Source organism: Pyxicephalus adspersus, chromosome 8 (assembly GCF_032062135.1).
Source record: "Pyxicephalus adspersus chromosome 8, UCB_Pads_2.0, whole genome shotgun sequence".
Classification (NCBI taxonomy): domain Eukaryota; kingdom Metazoa; phylum Chordata; class Amphibia; order Anura; family Pyxicephalidae; genus Pyxicephalus; species Pyxicephalus adspersus.
In genome coordinates this window covers 16,821,748-16,840,597 of record NC_092865.1, presented here as the reverse complement: position 1 = coordinate 16,840,597, position 18,850 = coordinate 16,821,748, and the positions used below count along the sequence as shown (strand labels likewise).

The following is an 18,850-nucleotide window of genomic DNA, read 5'->3' as shown; positions in this document are numbered from 1 at the left end:
GGCGATTTGTTTAATAATGGATTGAAAGAAATTCATAATTTATGGCGTATTTTAATAAAAGGGGACATATTAATATTAATGCTCCAATCTGTGGCTGTGAATTGATGAGGCCTGTCTCTTTCTTCTAGTGAACCTGGTGTCTGAAGCTGAGCAAAGGGTCGTGTTTATAACTGCTCGAGTACACCCCGGAGAAACGCCGTCTTCTTTTGTGTGTCAGGGTGAGTGACTGTCAGTCTTTAACTTTCCAGCAGGTAAAAAAAATGAAGACGGGAGGCATCGGGGGGTGCAAGGGCTGAACGCTTTTTTCTGCAAATACAAACAAGTTTCAAGGAAGTGAAATGTGACAGACACACCCAGGACAAATAATTGTTCTCCAATTTTATACTTGAAAAAAAAAGTCAAGCTGGGTCATCACAAGGGGAGCAAACATGAAAGAAGGTATGCATCACATAACACCAAAGCAAACCTGATAGGGAAAAGCAAACATTTTCAGGGTTAGGGTTGAAAGGGTTAGAAGCTCCCTCCCTGTGTATATGGTCCCTTGCCATCTCTATGATGTCATCTCTGACAAAGCAGGACCATTAGCCTTGCATTGTAAGTGAGCATGCCAATGGCCGATGAAAGAGAAGTGTCGGCTGCTAAGCAGAGCAGGGGGTACGGAAAATAAAGACCTGACTCTTGGTGTAACTGCTTTGTGAATTGAACGTCCTATCACTTGGCTATGAATACTGAATGCTAAGAATTTCCTAGAGTGGTGTTGCTGTTTGAATTCGGGTTGTCCTTATATTCGACCTGGGTATGGCTGTTCGAATTTGGATAGACCTGACCCGAAAAACACGGGATTCGACTGCGCAAATTCTTGTGTAAAAAAATGTGTTAAAATAAATTAATGTTAAAGTAATTTATTGAATGAGTGTGATTTGTTTAACTTACTTTTATTTTTTTACAGGTTATCCCACAATGACAGGATGATTCCCACGGCTACACAACCGTGGGAATCCTCCTGTCAGTGTGGGATCCCCAGGCACTAGAGGTCCTCCCATTCAACACTTCTAGTGCTCTGTAATTGGCTGAAGAAAGGTAAACCCTGATGACAGCTCAAGCATTTTCCTTTCCCCAGTCAATTATAGAGCACTAGAGGGGAATGAATGGGGAGATTTGTCCACATTAAACCTCTAGTGCCGGGAATCTTCTCAATGAATGCGGCCGTGGCTGCATTCATTGAGAACAGTGTGCGATCCCCGCCACTAGATGTTAAATAGGGACAAGTCTCCCCATTCAAAACCTCTAGTGCTTTCTGATTGGCTGAGGAAAGCACTCTATCCAGGAACACAAGACTTCTGTGTTCTTGGATAAAGAAACTTTATCCAGGAACAAATACAACTAGTAAGGGGCTGCAAGAGCAATGAGCCCAAGAAGTTATTCACAGTCCCGAAAAATAACCCGAATTTTCTAACCATTGACTTTAATGGTTAGAATTCGACATTTGATCAACCGAACAATACCCCCTATTCAATCGAATAGCTGTCGAATCAAATAGTGAGACCAACGAATAGTGTGACTAATCAAAATTACCCTGATTTATTAAAGCTTTGCAAGACTGGAGAAAAAAGACTATCATTGGAAACCCTGGATGATCCAGCAAACCTGAAATGGATTTCCTAAAAGTTGATTGCTATTTGTTAGCAAATGTTTTCTATATATAGGACCAGATCCATTCTAGGTTTGCTGGATCACCCCGGTTCCTCCATGATAGTCTTTCTTCTCCAGTCTTGGAGAGCATTAATAATTTTCACAAGGCCTGATCCCTGGCACATGAACGGAGGAGGAATGGCGCTGCTTCTCTGGGTTGCTGACAGTGGCTATTTCATTGCTGGCTGCAAAGGACTGGCAGGAGATTGCTGGTATAAAGAGTATAGGGCGGTTGGGAAAGAGGGAGGCTTTGCAGAGATATTGTCACTTTGATCTGCATGGGCATAGGGAGAGAGATTATTTTCAAGATACACTTACAATAGAAACTAGTGAGGTAGTAATTGCAGCATTGAGCGTCCAGTGTTGAGAAAAGATTTCCTTTATGGTAAATATAGCCTTAGGTTGCAATGCAAAGACACACAGAGTTAAAATTGCATGTTCAGTATTAGGTGTTCCAGGTTCAACAGATAAGTGGGGCAAATTATATGATGTATACATAAACAAAAATGTTTTAGTAATGTGATGATGATACGACTATTTCAGTACAGTGAGCTTCAGCTGTACTAATCACATCATATTGTGTAATAAGAGGTCAGATCATAGCTACAGACGTGACTCTCGTCATCATACAGCTTCATAATAAATCACACATGTACTGATCTGTTTATAGAAAACAATGGCAGATATATTTACAAAGGTTTTTACAGAAGGTTAAACCCACCATAAGTTACACAAAATCTGTGGATATATATTCATGAAGACATAGTCCGTCATGCAGAGTAAAAGGAGGCTGAACGCATTGGCTAAGCTGTTATCCTAGTGAAGCCAATCTGCAGCCTGCCTGAAATAGGCTTGGCTGTGTCTCAATCTCACCTGAGGAAGCCAATTAGGTGAAACCCGTTGGGTTCAAAAGGTTTATGGACTTTGTTTAAAGTGATTCAAGCAGTCTATTCCCTCATGGGTAACAAGGACTATAATTTACTATATACAGGATCTCATTGTTTAGTTATATATTTCCCCAAAATAGCCCTCGATAAGGTGTGGGGTAGGGAAAAATATTAACACATTTTGTGTAACATATGGTGGATTTTGTTGGCAACTTTAATTTATGCTAGAAACAAGAAAGATAAACCATAAATCATATCCTCTACTATAGAAAATAATGGCTGTTAATGATGCACAGTACGGGCATCCATTTTTTTGGCGATGGCAAGGCTGGAAAATGCTTTGATGATCTTAGAAAGCCATAGCTCTGAGTGCTTTATACACAGTGCACCAGAGCCACATCATCCACAAAGCAAACCTAGGTGAGAGCCTAGGGCCCAATGGATGTCCTGGGGGCCCAGCTAGGTCCATTTGCTGGAGTGAAACAGAAACAAAGAACAATTAAAGCTGTGCAGCTATTTATCATCACAAGGAAGAATACATTTGTAGGAAGTTGGCATCTGATGTAAAGGATCTATGCCAGCATAGACAATGATAGGGATTCTTCTTTGTCCATTGCAATTCTTATCAATCTCAGTGGAAAGAGGTAACCAACACATCTTCCTTGATTAAGGTCCAAGTCTGCCTCAGTCCATGTGTCCTGGGTGCCCTGTGCAGGCTGGTTACAGAGGGCAAGAAGAGTATTTGATCTGGCGTACTTTGGTAAAGGCACCACAAAGCACCTGCAACGTCTAATATTAGTCTTCACATACTATATCCAGTGCATGCTAAGATGAAGAATTGCCTTTGACATGAGGTCATATACAAATGCCCTCCATGTTGATGCTGATGTCAAGGCAGCATTTCACCATGTCTCTAGGATCAGAGGTCTCCACAGTTGCACTGAAGATTTTCAGATTAAGAAAAGTATTACTGGTGCGTGTGCTTCTAGTATACCTCTACAAATGACTGAACCCTCTTTTTACCCTCCAGCAACCCTTGTAAAAAGCTAATAATACATGCTCAGTGCAGCAAGTGTGCTTTCACGGTACAGAGCCTTCATGTAGAAGTGACAGGCTCCTTCTCCACGGCTAGTATAGATAGTGCGAGGCCATGTCTGCCAGCTAAAGGTAAATAGGCCTGGCTTGGGCAGACCATGATCCTCAATGAGCCATCCAAAGCTGACCCCACGGTCTTGCCTGCAGCTTGTGAGCAATAGGGCTGTGGCTATGAGAGCGGCAATGAAGCAGCCTGTGGACATTGTAAGAAGGCAGCACATTGTGAAGGTACAACGCTTACAAAAATGTCCAGGGCTGTCTGAAGCCGAAGCAGAATTTTCTGTCATTTTTTTGTTATTTTGCCTCCCTGCTAAGAACTATTGGCATTCCCATAGAACCATTGAACAGAATCTCTGTATTATTTCATTATAGCAGCAACTGAATTCTATTTCTGTACATGAGGAAGCCATTCCCCTAATAGCCACACACATTTAGAAGAAGTGGAAAAAATTAGGACATTTGTATGAATATTCTTCCTTCTTTACATGTCATATCTGAGCAAATTGGGAACATAGATATCCCTATTATCTGCAGAAAAATAAATTCCTGTATGTTTGGCTCATAGCCTCTGTCCATAGTCCTGAAATCTGTTGTGTGAGTTGAGCACTTTAGAGCCCTTCCAATAATAATAAAATGTACACACTAACTGGAACTAATCCTTAATGATATAACTTCCAGAAACTGAAATCTGATGGGCTGGTATAGGTCACTGCACTGTACAGACCATGAGCTTCCTTAGCACAGCCTACAACTGTGTAATGTGTAATGTGTTTTCAATATCTCCTTGATTTAGAGTTTTAACCTGGTTACTCTTGTGCATCAATTGACCTGAAAGTCAGGGGCGCTCCCTAACAACTGCCAGCCAATGGCAACCCACATAGCCAGGCTGTTAGTGTAATCTATTGGGAGTACTCCTATCGATTGACAGTTGTTAGGGAACCCTCACTGCTGCACATCAATTGAACAAAGAAAAATCAATCCCAAGCAAAGTTTGAACAAGATATCAAATATTAATCAAGAACATCCTACTTTTTAATAGACTAGCATTTGATTGTTTTTTAATTTAACATTTAGTCTATTAAAAATATGTTGTAGTATATGGCTATTATTGGGCTAATGTCACACTAGTGATCATGCCACTGGTGTTATGTCCTCGCTTATTTACTGGATGAAATGCAGCCAATGCTCTGGCTGGCAAAAGAAGCAAGAGCATAGTAAAAGTGGGTTTAGCAATCCTGATCTACAACCTGTCACCTCCAGTCCAATCCAATAAAAAAACTACTAAATCTTAAGTTACTTGAGTTACATTATGAGCATGTGCTGCTTAAAATGTTCCATTTTTTTATGGAATTTTGGGATTTGACAAATGGTAACAAATGCTGGGTGTTAGTTTTCAGGAATGAAGAAAGTCAGCTACGTGTTTGAGATTGTTGTTTTCCACTACACAAGCTTTATGTAAAATATACGTATTTCTTTAATAGAATATTATAAATGTTATCAACATCTTTGTCAAAAATTCTTTAAGGAAAAAAATGTGATTTAAAAAGCCTACACTTTTGTATGTATATGGAGAAAAAACTATTTGTTCTCTCATTAAGAAAATTGTAGAAATATATTAAGAATGCATTTCAGGGAATGTTCACCTTACAGTAATATTGTAACGCTTTGGGGAGACAGGGCCACTAGGGGGTGCTACAAGGTGCAAAAAAGTGTTAGGGGCCCTGAGAAGAGCCAAGGCGCAGAGTCTAAGTGGCAACCAGGTCTTCTCCAGAGCCTCTAGTGGTGAGGATGTTGCGCTGCTGGTTACTGCCAGGTTGAGGTCTTCGGGCACACCAAGGTGGGCAGGAGGATACACGGTACAAAATAACAAGGCAGAAGAATTGTCAAGGAAGGCAGGCAGCAAGCAAGAGAGGTCAGGTCACAAGCTGGGGGTCAAATACCAGGAATCTGGGAAATAGACATCAGTGACACAGGGGCCACTGTGGACACAGGAGACACTGGAAGCAACAGGAGGCGCAGGTGACACAGGAATATCCACAGACAGAGAGGAACACTGGAACATCACAGAGGAATGGGCTGGAACCAACAGACTGGGTAACGAGGGGTAAAAACAGGAGCTGGACAGAGGAAACACTGAATTAAGCAACATGTGTACAGGAACTAGCTCAACAAGCTAGGAGAGCTGTTTCTGAGCTAGCTAAATGACCAGGGATGATTAAGAGGCTATTTTCTGATTGGCTGGCAGGTTGGGCAAAATAGATAAAGCTTGGGAGAACAGGCACGACCAGAGTCAGAACTACCTGCCTGTGCTTTACTGAGGAAGAGGTAAGTGTGACAAGTATAGTGGTAGTCACACTGAGAAGTAAAGAAAATTCTTGAAAATGAAATACAAATGGCAAAAATACTAACAGACAATGTAAACAATTTTTCATAAATCCTTCCCACCACTCTTCCTCTGCCACATCTCTTTGTAGTTCTGTACATTGGCTTCCATTCCACCTGAGAATCAAATTCAAGCTCCTGTGCTTTGCCTTCAAATTCCTCCACAGTTCTTGTCCCACTTATCTTTCTGACTTGGTAGGAAAATACTCCCCTAGCCGCTCTCCCTGTTCCTCCAATTACCTGCTAATGATTTCCTCACTCACCGCAACCTCATCACACGCACGGCTCCAAGACTTTTCTAGAGCTGCCCCGACTCTCTGGAATGTTCCTCTGCTTAATATGTTGGCGCTAAATAAATCCTGTTTACTACTACTACTACTACTATTAATAATAAAAAAGATTAACCATGGTGTAGAATTATTTACTGTAGGTAGATCTAAATGTCATTACTAGAATATAATACTGAATTTAACATGTGAATAAAATTGCAAGCATTGTTCCCAATGTTCCCAAATCTTCAGTTCTTATTTAAATAATGCCATGGAAATGTTGACATAATGTCCTTGTTTATACCTTTCTTGTCTCCCAATAGTGCTCCAGGGGTTGTCATCAATTACATGTGCCCTTGATCGAGATATAGGTGGCTGTGCTGAAACACATGGCACAGGCCAGTGCTGGAGCAATGATGCGCAGCTGACCCTAAAGCTAATGCATGTAGAAGTGGCTAAAAGAGGCTGAAGCAGGGCCATATTCAGACACATTGGGCCCCTGGAAAAATTTAAATTGGATTGCAAAAAAAAAAAATATTTTTGGAATAGAAAAAACAAATATTTATGATGTTTTAGCAAACTGAATATGTATTATGTGACAGAGCTACAAAATTGTATCAATATAAAAGCTCCTTGCCTATAAGGAAATTGAAATATTTGACATTTATCTAACTTTGCTGTGCAGCAGCTGACTAATGTGGCATCACAACTCATTGTTAAGACACATTGGCTTATTCAGCAAGGCAAAATACAATATCCAAATTGCTGAATCTCTGAATAATCAACCAGATTTCATCTTTCTCTAATACAACTTTAGTAAACCAAACTTAATGACAGCTTTAAACATCATTCTACTCCTTTACTGATTAAGCTCAGTGGAAGATAAATGTTAACTTCTCTTATAAAATTGTTACTTTTACAACATCATCTAAGTGTTTGTACATTTCTCTTATAGGGCTTCCACTCACTTTTCATTCATGTCACTTGCACTTGACACTCGCATACACATTGCTCAACTTACAAGCCAATCTGATTATTCATTCCACTTACAAGTCATTCACACTTTCATCACTCCAATCATATATAACTGTCTTCTTCACATACACATCCATCACCCACCCTCTCACACATCATCTATCACTTTACTCATCAATCATACTAAGCATAGATTAATCTTTCCCAGTCCACTCACTCATACCCGTTCAATGGAATTCAATCTGTTGTGGAAAGTGGGTTTAACTCTCAAGCGGCTACATAGCCTTTAGAACTCAATGACCCAAGAAATATTTGTTTTATCTGTTTGTAGAGACACGTTACTGACTCTAAAGAAAGTTATTCTAATATATCTACAATGCTTTTACATATCACAGTATGAGCAGTTTCATATGCAGTATAAATAGTTCCTGCCCAAACTTTTGTTTGTCTTAGCTTTGGTTAGCATAGAATAGAATTGGAACTAGAATTCGAGTTTTTTGCTTTTATTTTTTATCTATATTTAGTTTTGTTAGGAAGTGAGAGTCAACTAAGAGGTTAGCACTCTGGCCTTTGCACCACTGGGTCCCAGGTTCGAATCCCGGCCAAGACACTATCTGCATGCAGGTTCTTCCCGCATTTGCATGGGTTTCCTCCGGGTACTCCAGTTTCCTCCCACATTCCAAAAACATGCAGTTAATTGGCTTCCTCCCAATATTGACCCTAGACTTTGATAATGACATATGACTATGGTAGGGACATTAGATTTTGAGCCTCTTTGAGGGACAGCTAGTGACATGACTATGGACTTTGTACAGTGCTGAGTAATATGTCAGTGCTATATAAGTAATGTGTAATAATGATAATACAATGAAGTCTATTTATAAAGCAGTGCATTCCCCAAACATTTCTGTTAGGGAAACAATCACTGCTGTTAAAAACATATGGACATGGAAGATTCTCGGCCAGGTAATGTTTGATGAATATCAGATTTGCTGCTTTAAAAAAAAGCCAAAACTATGAAGAACGTTTTACTGTTTTACATACACAGTCACAGCAGGCTTTGGATTTTTTTTTTTTTTTTTTTAAAAAAGGATAAGAGGAAGTGAACTAAAAAAAAGTATTGATTTGTGATAAAGGTCTGAAAGTTTAATATATTCAAGTATTCCCTTTTGAATTGTTCTAGGGTCACTCAAGTTTTACCTGCAGCATTTTTTAACTTGTTGTGTTTAGCTTTTGAGTATTTGATAGTATAAGAATATATACATTGTGATATAAAGGAAAAACTTCAAATAACAGTTTGGTATATGTTGACATTGTAAGCAGAAAGAGACTCTATTGGGTGTAACTAAGATGAGATTGAAGAGTTTAGAAAGAAAGGAAGGAGGAGGTAGAATAAGGGTGCAAGGTGGGGAGGATCATCTAGCATTGGGAGAATTAATCATACCTGTCTATTAAAGGTCATGACCATAAAGCTTCACGGTTCCCATACTTTGGGATCTATCTTTAGGTTGTAATCTTAGCCAAGAAGAGTTTCATTCATTGTAAGCCTTACCTTTTTTTCTAATAGCACAAAAGGAAGTAAAAGAAATACCTCCAATTTTCATATCCTTTCCTGTGGTATCCAAAGCTAAGAAAACAAGTTTGGGCTGGACGATAACTTTAACCTACCTGGCGGTACGAATAATGAGGATTTTGTGTAAAAGCGGTACATTTAAAAATCCTCATTATTTTAAATTTACAGCCGGTCTTGCCTACCTGCCTAATGGTCTCGCCCTCGAGCCTAAGAATCGCAAGCAGATGCCCGACCCGCATCTGCTTCCCTTGGCCTCGCGTCCCCATCGTTCACACGCCGGGGACGCAGATGCCCCGGGCGCATCGCTAGTTTACGAAGATGTCCAGCCAGCATCGCCAGGAGAAGAAGATGCCAGGCATCGCTGGAGGACACCACAGACATCGTTGGAGGACGCCGTGGACATCGCTGGAGGACACCGCTGGAACGTGGGAGCAAGGTAGGACTTTAAACCTCCCTAGAAATTCCACCCCGAGTGTGGCTTGGGGTTACTGCTTTTGGTAAAAAATCCACCCCGAGCCACAATTGGGAATATCACCAGGGAGGTTAAGGTAAATCGCAGAACCCATCCACTATCCCATCGCAGGTATGAGCTGTGATGGGAGTGGGCTGGTTGTGTCCAGAGACACAACCCGCCCACTTTCCTAAGCCTGCGATCGGTACAGGGGACACGGTCCACGGCTCTGGCCGGTGCATCCGGTGCAGCCACAACCGCAAACCACCAGTTGGCGACCCCTGCCCCATAGTAAACTGTTTTCTACTATGCCAAAGCTGGTCGCTACATTAAAAGTATTTGGATAATTGTGTCTTGATACACCTTATAAATCAAAGCTCCTCACCTTTTTTTTAATGATTACCTTCTTTTTCTGTACCTCCCCCACCTCCCTTCTCACTGTTGGTCGAATAATAGGGAGTAGGAATAAATGGTGTCATAAGTAGTTAGTGTTACTTTATGTCTTGATCTACTGCTCATGCTGTTGGTATGCAGTATTAAACATTTTTACTTTGAATTGCCTTTGTCCTTGTTGGGTCTCCCTAAACCTAGCAGCAACAGTGTGCAAATCATCAAAGTATGTGCTGAATCTTCATTGCAAGCATTGACTTTTTACCAGGATTAGTGTTTCCATAAATTATCTTGTGCATTTTGATGTGGTGATGCAATTTTATGAGTCATGCTGGGACTTATAATTCTGTGCAGCTCTGGAATTCTTAATCATGCCAAGGTGATTTATGTGCAGTGCTTTTGATACTGCTGCTGTTAGTGGTTCCAGAGATTGCTCTGTGATTTTGTTGTAGTAATGTTAACTTTAAGGAAAAAATGAGGGATGCAAAGCAGAGAAAAGAATAAATCCCAGTATGCACTTTACAACATATTATATTGAAATACAAGTCTACTAAACACCAACCAGTCTTTACCTATTTATACAAGTGTTATACCTCTAAGGCAGCATTTCTCAACCATGGTTGCTAGGGGTTCATTAAACAATTTGAAACTCTCAGGTTAGGTAAATTGACACCATTGAATTTTTTGGCAATCTGTAAGGGGGATATTCTTCCTAAATTTAGGGGATTTGTATTCATATAGCAAACTTAAACTGAGTAATAACTTTAATAGGCAGAGCTTTTTAGGGACCAATACAGAGAGTTATTCAGTAAATGATAATACAGAGTCACTTAATAAATCACTAAAACTTACATTAGGCATTTTCACTTACCCTGTTGTTCTAAACTCTACTTGTAGTGTTTAAAACAGCAAAATATACCCAACACACACATGACACTGTTATTAGGTGACATTAGGAGCACTCACATGCAAGTATTTCAATGTGAACACATTTATCTAAATCAAAAGCCTAAATACATACATCTGGACTGGCCCTGTTCTTTGCAGTATTGGTACTGCTTACTGGTGAGGATTGCCATTGAGTACCATTCTTGCCTAGAGTTGAAGACTTTAAGTTCTGTGGCGCTCACTAGAACTGGGAATTGAGAGGGACTCTCATTTCTTATGTGCCACTGACTGGTTATGTCAGGGGTAACAGCTCAGAAAGGAGCTTATACCAGTGGATCTCCTGTGCACTACCCAGGTTCCCTCTCATTTGTCTGGCACTGTCAAGGGAATGGGTATTTAGGTGCCCACAGGGTGAGTACAATATGGAAGAAGCAGGAGCTTGTCAAGAATGCTTGATAGTGTCACCATGTTCAAGCCCCACACTAGAACAAAATTAAAAGAACAGAAATATTATTAAAATCTTTACTTTTTAGGTTGCTTTAACTGACATCATCTGCAGATCAAATTTAATTTCTTTACAAAAGAAACAATAATAATACAAAAGAAACAGTGTTGTTACTTTGTATCTCTCTGAATGTTTTTTTGTAAACACTGTATCACTTTTTTGTACACTGCAAAACTCAGCTATAACTTTGAGAGCCAGGGGTTTCTGGCAAATGTGACTGGAGGAGAGTGGGAGCAGGGTGAAAGGGCTGGACGAACTACGCATAACCTGTGTCCATTTACAATGCTTTCTGGACATCTGTAGTAAGTCCCATGTTGAACTAACCTACTAAAAAAATAAAATATTCCAAAATCTGCTTCTTTTATTAACATTAAACTTTGCAATCCTGCTGAGAAGATTCTTTTATAGACATATTTTCTTCCTGTTAGGGTGACAATGCTCTGTCCCTGTCTGCTTCTGCATTATGACACAGTCACACATGTCCCCAATGAGGATTACTTCTACTCTTCTAACACACATTACACAAACATGGTCTTCCATTGTCGCCATATGGAAACACACCATAAAAAATACCACTAAAGTGCATGTAGTCATAAAGTAGCTGCAAAGAGTCTGGATAAGTTCAGAAACACTAATATGTTATAAAGAATTAAAAAAAACAAACATTAAATTAGCATTTTCTTAACTAATAAAATGGCAATTGTTTATCATATTTGAATGGCTAATAACATTTTCACTTGCATTACAACTCCCTGGAAGAGATTTTTACAGAGTGTTTATTTTAAATCTTGCTCGGTAGTGACAAACATGCGCATGCTGTATTATTAATCTGTTGTTTAGGGTTCCCATGGTGATATCAATCCACAAGACATAGGGACTTTATGAATATAAGAGCCCTATTCAGAGACCAACAATAGTGCCTGTTAAGGTTGAAATGGTAACATTGTGGAAACAGGGCACTTTCTAATGCCTGTTCTCTGAAAGGCTTTGTCATTTGAAATGAATATAAAATGTAATTTATTGTGTCCCCAATGGGCCTAAATCCTTGGGTTCTTCACGACCAACAACATAACTGTTTTGTGTTGTTCTTCTATATCCCACTTGGGAAAAACATGTCAATAAACTAGGATATCAGGCATATAAAGTGTTTGGTATAAGCCTCTAGTGACTTGAGCGTTGCATAGCTGGAAGATCCCAAAACTGTATTTCAAATGTTTTGTATAGGAGCAGCTTATACTGAAACAGAATTAAAAAAAAAACACAGCAAACAATACTGGAGTAACAATGGAACAGTTCGTGGTAGCTGGCAATCTGGTTGTTGTTTGCAGCAGCTCCACAGTTGAACAATATGATTTTGCCTGGAAAAATTATCCATGCTCATCTATTGGGGGTTAGCATCCTTTCATTTACACAACATGTCTATCACTTTACAATATTTTGTGACACAAATAACCACTAAGATAACAAAAACAAAAATCACAAGTGTATATAGGGATTCACCCCCTCCATGTTGTAGAGCCACCTATTGCTGGGATTACAACTGCAAGTCTCGTTTGGCCTTTTTTAGCTCAGCAAATCTAGCCACTTGGATTTTTTTTCTGTTTCTCAAGGCAAAACTACTTCAACTCCTTCAAATTCAATGGGTTGTTTTAGTGAACAGCAATAGTGAAGTCATATCACAGCTTCTCAGTTGGACTAAGGTCTGGGCTTTGACTAGGCTTTTCAAACATAAAAGAAATACTTCTCTTCAAATCACTCCAGTTTATCTTTATCAGTAAGCCCGCTATAAGAAAACATTCATCAGTCTCAAAACCCTGCCATGTTGTCTGAAGGAACTACTTTGTATTTACTGCCATCCATCCTTTCTTTCAGTCCTGACCCTGCCAATAAAAATGGTGTTTATAAGGAAATGGGAAGTGTTTGGTTTGTCCCACACATTATAAGTCCTGTGATGTCCAAAACATTAAATTTTGTTTTTATCTAGCCAGTTAACTTTTTTCCATGTGTTTGGGCAGTCTACCAAATGGTGTAGGTCACCCTCTGCTCATTAAAAATGCAGAATTTAAAGTGGTCCAATGGACAGATTTTGGCATCTTTGGTGACTTTGTTTCATCTCTGATTATAGCCCTCCTTGCCCAGGGTGTGTGATTTTGTTGAACGGTCTTCTCTTCCTTGGATAGTCAAAGTTTGGGATAAAGTTTTATGAACCCAACTCTATACTTTTTACAACTTCATTTATGAACTTGCCAGAGTGATTCTTGATTTTCATGTTGCTTGCTCAGTAATGTTGCAGTCAGGAGTCTGTCAGAACATGTCTATATACTATTTATATGTAAACAGATATCATGAGACAGATCATAAGACACTTAAATTGCACACAGTGGTATGACTTCTAAAGGTATTTTATTCCGTTGGACCAGATCCTTTTTAGGGGTTTCAAATCAAGGGGATAAATATGACCTCGATCAAAGGGTACGGTGAGTCCTGAACTAAACAGAAATACCTAAATGTTGATGGTCAAACATTTCTGGGTTCGGCTTGAGACGGCTTCAGCAATTCGGCCAAATAGTTTGCCCAACTTTGAGTTGAGTCTATGGGGACATAGAGAATACAGAATACCCAGCACAGCTTCCACTCTTGATGCACATGACTCTGCAGTTGCTCATACTTATCTTCTGCATGCTACCAAGTAGCTTCATTCAGCCATAAAAGAAGTTTGCAAATTGCAAGTCACATACGAGAGCTTACACAGGAATGAGGAATCTATCTACACCCTCATGTGATGATGCCAATGCCTGTGGCCAAGCATCAGCACTGTAACATAGGAGAAAAGGGAAAAAGTCAATATGTCCCCCATATCTGAAAGTAATTTGTCTGTTAATTAACTTCCATAGCGGAACAGAAATGTGGGTACAAAAGGAAGATAAGTATGTTCCTCTGTTGGAGGCCAGTCTTAAAGTGAACCCACTGCCTGACCCCGTGTTGGCAAAGTGCACGTTCTCTTACCATTATCTGAACCATCAGGAGTTTTGACAAATTTTCTTTTACTGATTTTTAGTCAAATCTGTAAAACATTCTCTAAACAATGCACAATGGGATAACAGCGCTCAGGATTCTGGGTAACTTCAGTTTTAATTATCCATTTGCCATAAATTATATTGCTACAATGTAACAAGGAGATTCTTTTTGAACACTCAACCCTCTTGTTCATTAAATATGATTCTTCACGTGGCAAAGGTTAAGGGCAGCCGTTCCACTCGGCAACTTCCCAGTTTGTTGATTGGAACTTAATTAATTAAGAATGTCTGTATATTTTGGATTAAACATTTATGGGCATTTATATGCTAATTAAGTAGTACAAACTGTAAACATGCAGAAATATTCATCTGTACATAACTTTGCATCATTTTTTTTCCCAGAGATATCAGAGGCTTAATGCAGACTAGTCTCAGGTGGCCCTGAAACTAATTATTTTTTGTTTTCTTCATATCATTTTTTTTTATCCTTCCCCGTGACAAGAGGGAAGTCAGAAACGGTTTTAATTTTGCTGGTGAATTAAATGTGATGTGATAGGTCTATTAACTATTAGAGTTCCAAGCTTTGTTATAACAAAAATGTTAACCCTAGTTGAAATACTGCACAGTTACCCAGTATTCCCCTGGTTCCTTCCTGATGTCTTTGGGTGTACTTCGTGTAAAAGCATCCAAAATGGGGACAAGGGTCAACGTTGTTCATTCTGGTTCCATTTGGTTTTCTGTAGCAGGCACAAGTAGGTTGTAACTACAACAAGTTCTAAGCAGCAAGTTTACAGGTACACGAGTAGGGTTTATACTTAACGGGAACTAAACTTACGATTACTCACCTATCCCCGCGCTATTTATCTCCTTTTTTGGCTTCATAAAGGTGATCTTTTGTCACCTTTATTGGCTGTGCCAGGATGACATAACTGGTACAGGCACACATGAGTTCATTCATTTTCAGTACGTGCAAGGGAAGCCATGATTGTCAGGTTTCGCTGGCATCAAACAATGAGCTGCTCATGCACAGCTCAGTGAATTTTGACAGGTAGGTGGCTATTGGGCAGGTAAAAATACTTCACCTGTCCCTTTCTGCAATAACCACTTGCCTGATTCACCCATGTTAAAAATAAGACTTTAGTTCACTTTAATAAGCACTTTAAAAAAGCAGTCACAGTCCTGTCACTGTGCCTTCTTATCGCATGTGGACAAAGATGGGAAGTCAAGCTTTATTAGATTGACCAGTGGATGGTCAGTAAGACAGCAATTGGTAAAGCAGCACTGAGAATAATAAACAGTTGATGATGGAAATCCTCCACGAGAATGAAAAACAAGGAAAAGACTAGTCTAGAACAATGAGGCTCAATGCAGAGGTGCTAAAAAGCTAGGAAGAACTCCAAATCCAACTGAGCACTGTCTAACCCTACACATACAGTAAATAAAGGGTGGCCAAAAGAAACAGAAAGCTCTCCACTAATTCAGTGTATGGCCTTCATAGACTAGAATCTACATCCCATTCCATCCCAAATCCCAAATAGGGGTTTTATTTTAGGATAGTGTGCAGATTCATGCAAATCTTTTCTTTATACCCTACAGCTTTTTCAATGTACTCTAAAATTATTTTTTTGTTGTCTTGCTCAGAAACAGAGATTTAATTGTTACTATGAAATATTGAGAGAAATTAAAAGCTCCATTACTATAAACATAATTTTGTTTGGACTAACCATCTCTTCTTATGTTAGCTTCAGTGGTAAATTATTAGGATATCTTGGACTTGCAAAAGTCTTCTGTCTTAAAATAATTGTAAGTTTTATTATTCCAGCAAGTGAGACTTGCATATTCTTTAGTTATAACATGTTGGCCTTTTTCTGAGCTTTTCTACCTTTAAAAAGTCCTCAGGTCCCTTCAGTCCTCCACTTTACCTTCTACTGAATTTTTCAGAATACTTCACTAAAATATTGAGCTGTTTATAGCCACTTCAAAAGCACGGTTTTGTTCATGTCACATCTAGCGATGGACACTAAAATCTTCAATAATATTTTTTTAGATAACAAAATGTTCCCATATGGTACAGAGTAAGTAAATATAAATAATGGTTTATTGATTAAGGGTAATACAAATACATGAAACATATCCCATAGCTAAACATATCCCATATTAATAAATATAAAAGCATAAAGAGCTTGCCAAATCAGCCTAAAATCTGCAGTTTTTAAAGATACACTGTCTTCTAATTTTTTAACAATCTTAATCCTGTGTGTTACAGGATAATTATGCATACTAATCCTTTATATCACCTCCCCTCTCTCTTTATCAGGATCCCCCAAAGACTTTTACTCATTTGCCCATGTTCCTGTGGGATCCATGCTGTGCTCACAATGGGGAGATCCAGGGAGCACAGCTTCCATTGCAAACTCTTTGGCTGGTCCCTTGCACATGCAAAGATAAAAGCCAATGTATTACCTTAGGGAGATATAAAACATAATATGTGGAATCCCCACAGGAATGAATTGGATGTTCTCTGCACACCTGCAATTGGATAAGTTTTCCAAAACTGGAACTAACCATATTATTCACCTAAACGTTATGGGCAGCACAAAATGTAGCAAGCTACTTTAGCAAAGGCTAAACGAACCTCAAAGCATCTGTAAAAACAATGAATAAATCATAAATAATGTAAGCATTAACATATTATTTGATTCTCAAAATTATTTTTTTAAATGTTTAAAATTGCAGTTGTCATCCATATTATACCTGCTCATACATTTGTGAAGGTCTGGTTCTTGTTGAAAATTCTTGGTATAGGATGACAACTGTCTCATGGCTCTTGGTCACCCAATTACAATGGCTTATAATGGAGAATAGAAGTAGCTATTTCAGTTCAAATTACAGGCATGGTGTACTGGTGTCACCATTGGTCACCCAGTTACAATAGCTTGTAATGCAGAATACAAGTGGCCATTTCAGTTCAAATTACAGGCATGGTGTACTCGTGTCACCATTGGTCAACCAGTTACAATGGTTTCTAATGGAGAATACAATGGCTTGTAATGGAGAATAGAAGTAGCCATTTCAGTTCAAATTACAGGCATGGTGTACTGGTGTCACTATTGGTCAACCAGTTACAATGGGTTCTAATAGAGAATACAATGGCTTGTAATGGAGAATAGAAGTAGCCATTTCAGTTCAAATTACAGGCATGGTGTACTGGTGTCACCATTGGTCAACCAGTTACAATGGCTTCTAATAGAGAATACAATGTCTTGTAATGGAGAACACAAGTAGCCATTTCAGTTAACATTACAGGCATGGTGTACTGGTGTCACCATTGGGAAACCCACCCTGAAAAATATTGTCCAGCTATCAGTAGAGTAAATGTAGACTGGAAGTGTCTGCAAGGAGACTGGCAACCCTAAAATGCAACAGATGCAAAAAGCAGAAAACAAATATTTAATGTTAAAATAATTGGTTGTCATTTAGGATACATGGTGCTTTACATGGTATGACATGTTAGGAATGGCCTCGAGGTTGGGTTGCAGTTAATGCTTCTTCATGCCATTGAACTGCTAACTCTTGGAACACGCTACAAGTAGCTTCTCCTCAAGGCAACCCCATGGAGAATAAATGGGGGGGCAGTGAACAGTACAGTATCACCTACTGCTGCCAGCTGTCAAATGTGCAGACGCCTGTACTTTAAGAACTAGAGCTGCCTCACCAGTGGCCAAGCACAAGATCGGTGCGGCATCTCTAGATGCCAAGTCAGGTCTGAACCTGCCCTTAATGCTATTGTTAGGATTTACACCTACTTTGAGCCTCATGCATAAACCTTTACAAATGAAGGACAGCTATTATTGTTCAACGCTTAGATTTCTCTGTGTCGTCCAAAGTTGTAATAGATGGGAATGGGAGCTTCTGATTGGCGGCTGGCTAAAAAAGTGAATGATTGTTCCTTCACATACTGTTGGCATGAGGCCTTTTGTTAGGTGCATTCAATAAGTTGCATCCATGGCCTAAATTCACCCCGGAGCCTGTCAGATCTCCTGCAAATCCTCACGCACCTCCTCTGCCAGGACAGCACCTCTTCTCTGTGATCTTCCCACAGCTCAGGACAGGAAAATGCTTTTAAAAATGAGAGACCTGAAAAATAAGGCAAAATGGAAATCAATATGCAGTCAGAAGGTGCCGTTTGAGCCTGTTTTCACGTATGAGCTGCGGCAGAAAAGGGACTTTCCGAGCTGTCCCCTCGGGGGAAGATGAGGCACACCGAGAGACCAGGTTTACAGGGAGCTGGCAGTAACTGTCATCTGTCATTGGATCACAAGGAAGACTTTACACAAGGAGCACAGAGGGGAAGAACAGTAAGGCAAATCTCAAGTGGTTCACACAGATGGGAAAACTGTAGGCCAGATGTACTGAAGGGTGTTAAAGTTTAGCACATGTCCGAAGTCACTTATTAAACTCTGTTCCCAATGTTTTTCCCTTTAGTACAACATCTCTCCAGAATAAAGTGTACCTGTTATTTTGCAGCCAACCATATGGTGTAAAGGAGTACGATAAAGGCCCTGTTAAAGATAAAGTGCAAATATTTTGTTATTTTTGGTTCCTTCTTTCCCCCTGTCCCATCATCATTTTATTTAAACTAGTATATAAAACATTTCAGCTTTTATTGCATATTTGATTTTAGATTTGGTGAGCACATCTTTTGGTTTCTGTTCTCTATTGTGAA

At 39.4% G+C, this 18,850-nt stretch overlaps 1 protein-coding gene across 2 annotated transcripts in view; it reads left to right on the top strand.

Moving 5' to 3' along the window:
• Nucleotides 1-18,850, top strand: part of AGBL4 (AGBL carboxypeptidase 4) — a 917,984-nt gene that overhangs the window by 705,943 nt on the left and 193,191 nt on the right. For both annotated transcript variants that reach the window (XM_072419611.1, XM_072419609.1), the window contains exon 7: nt 129-218. In XM_072419611.1, coding sequence (XP_072275712.1) covers nt 129-218 — 90 coding nt within the window. The remainder of the gene's footprint in view (nt 1-128; nt 219-18,850) is intronic.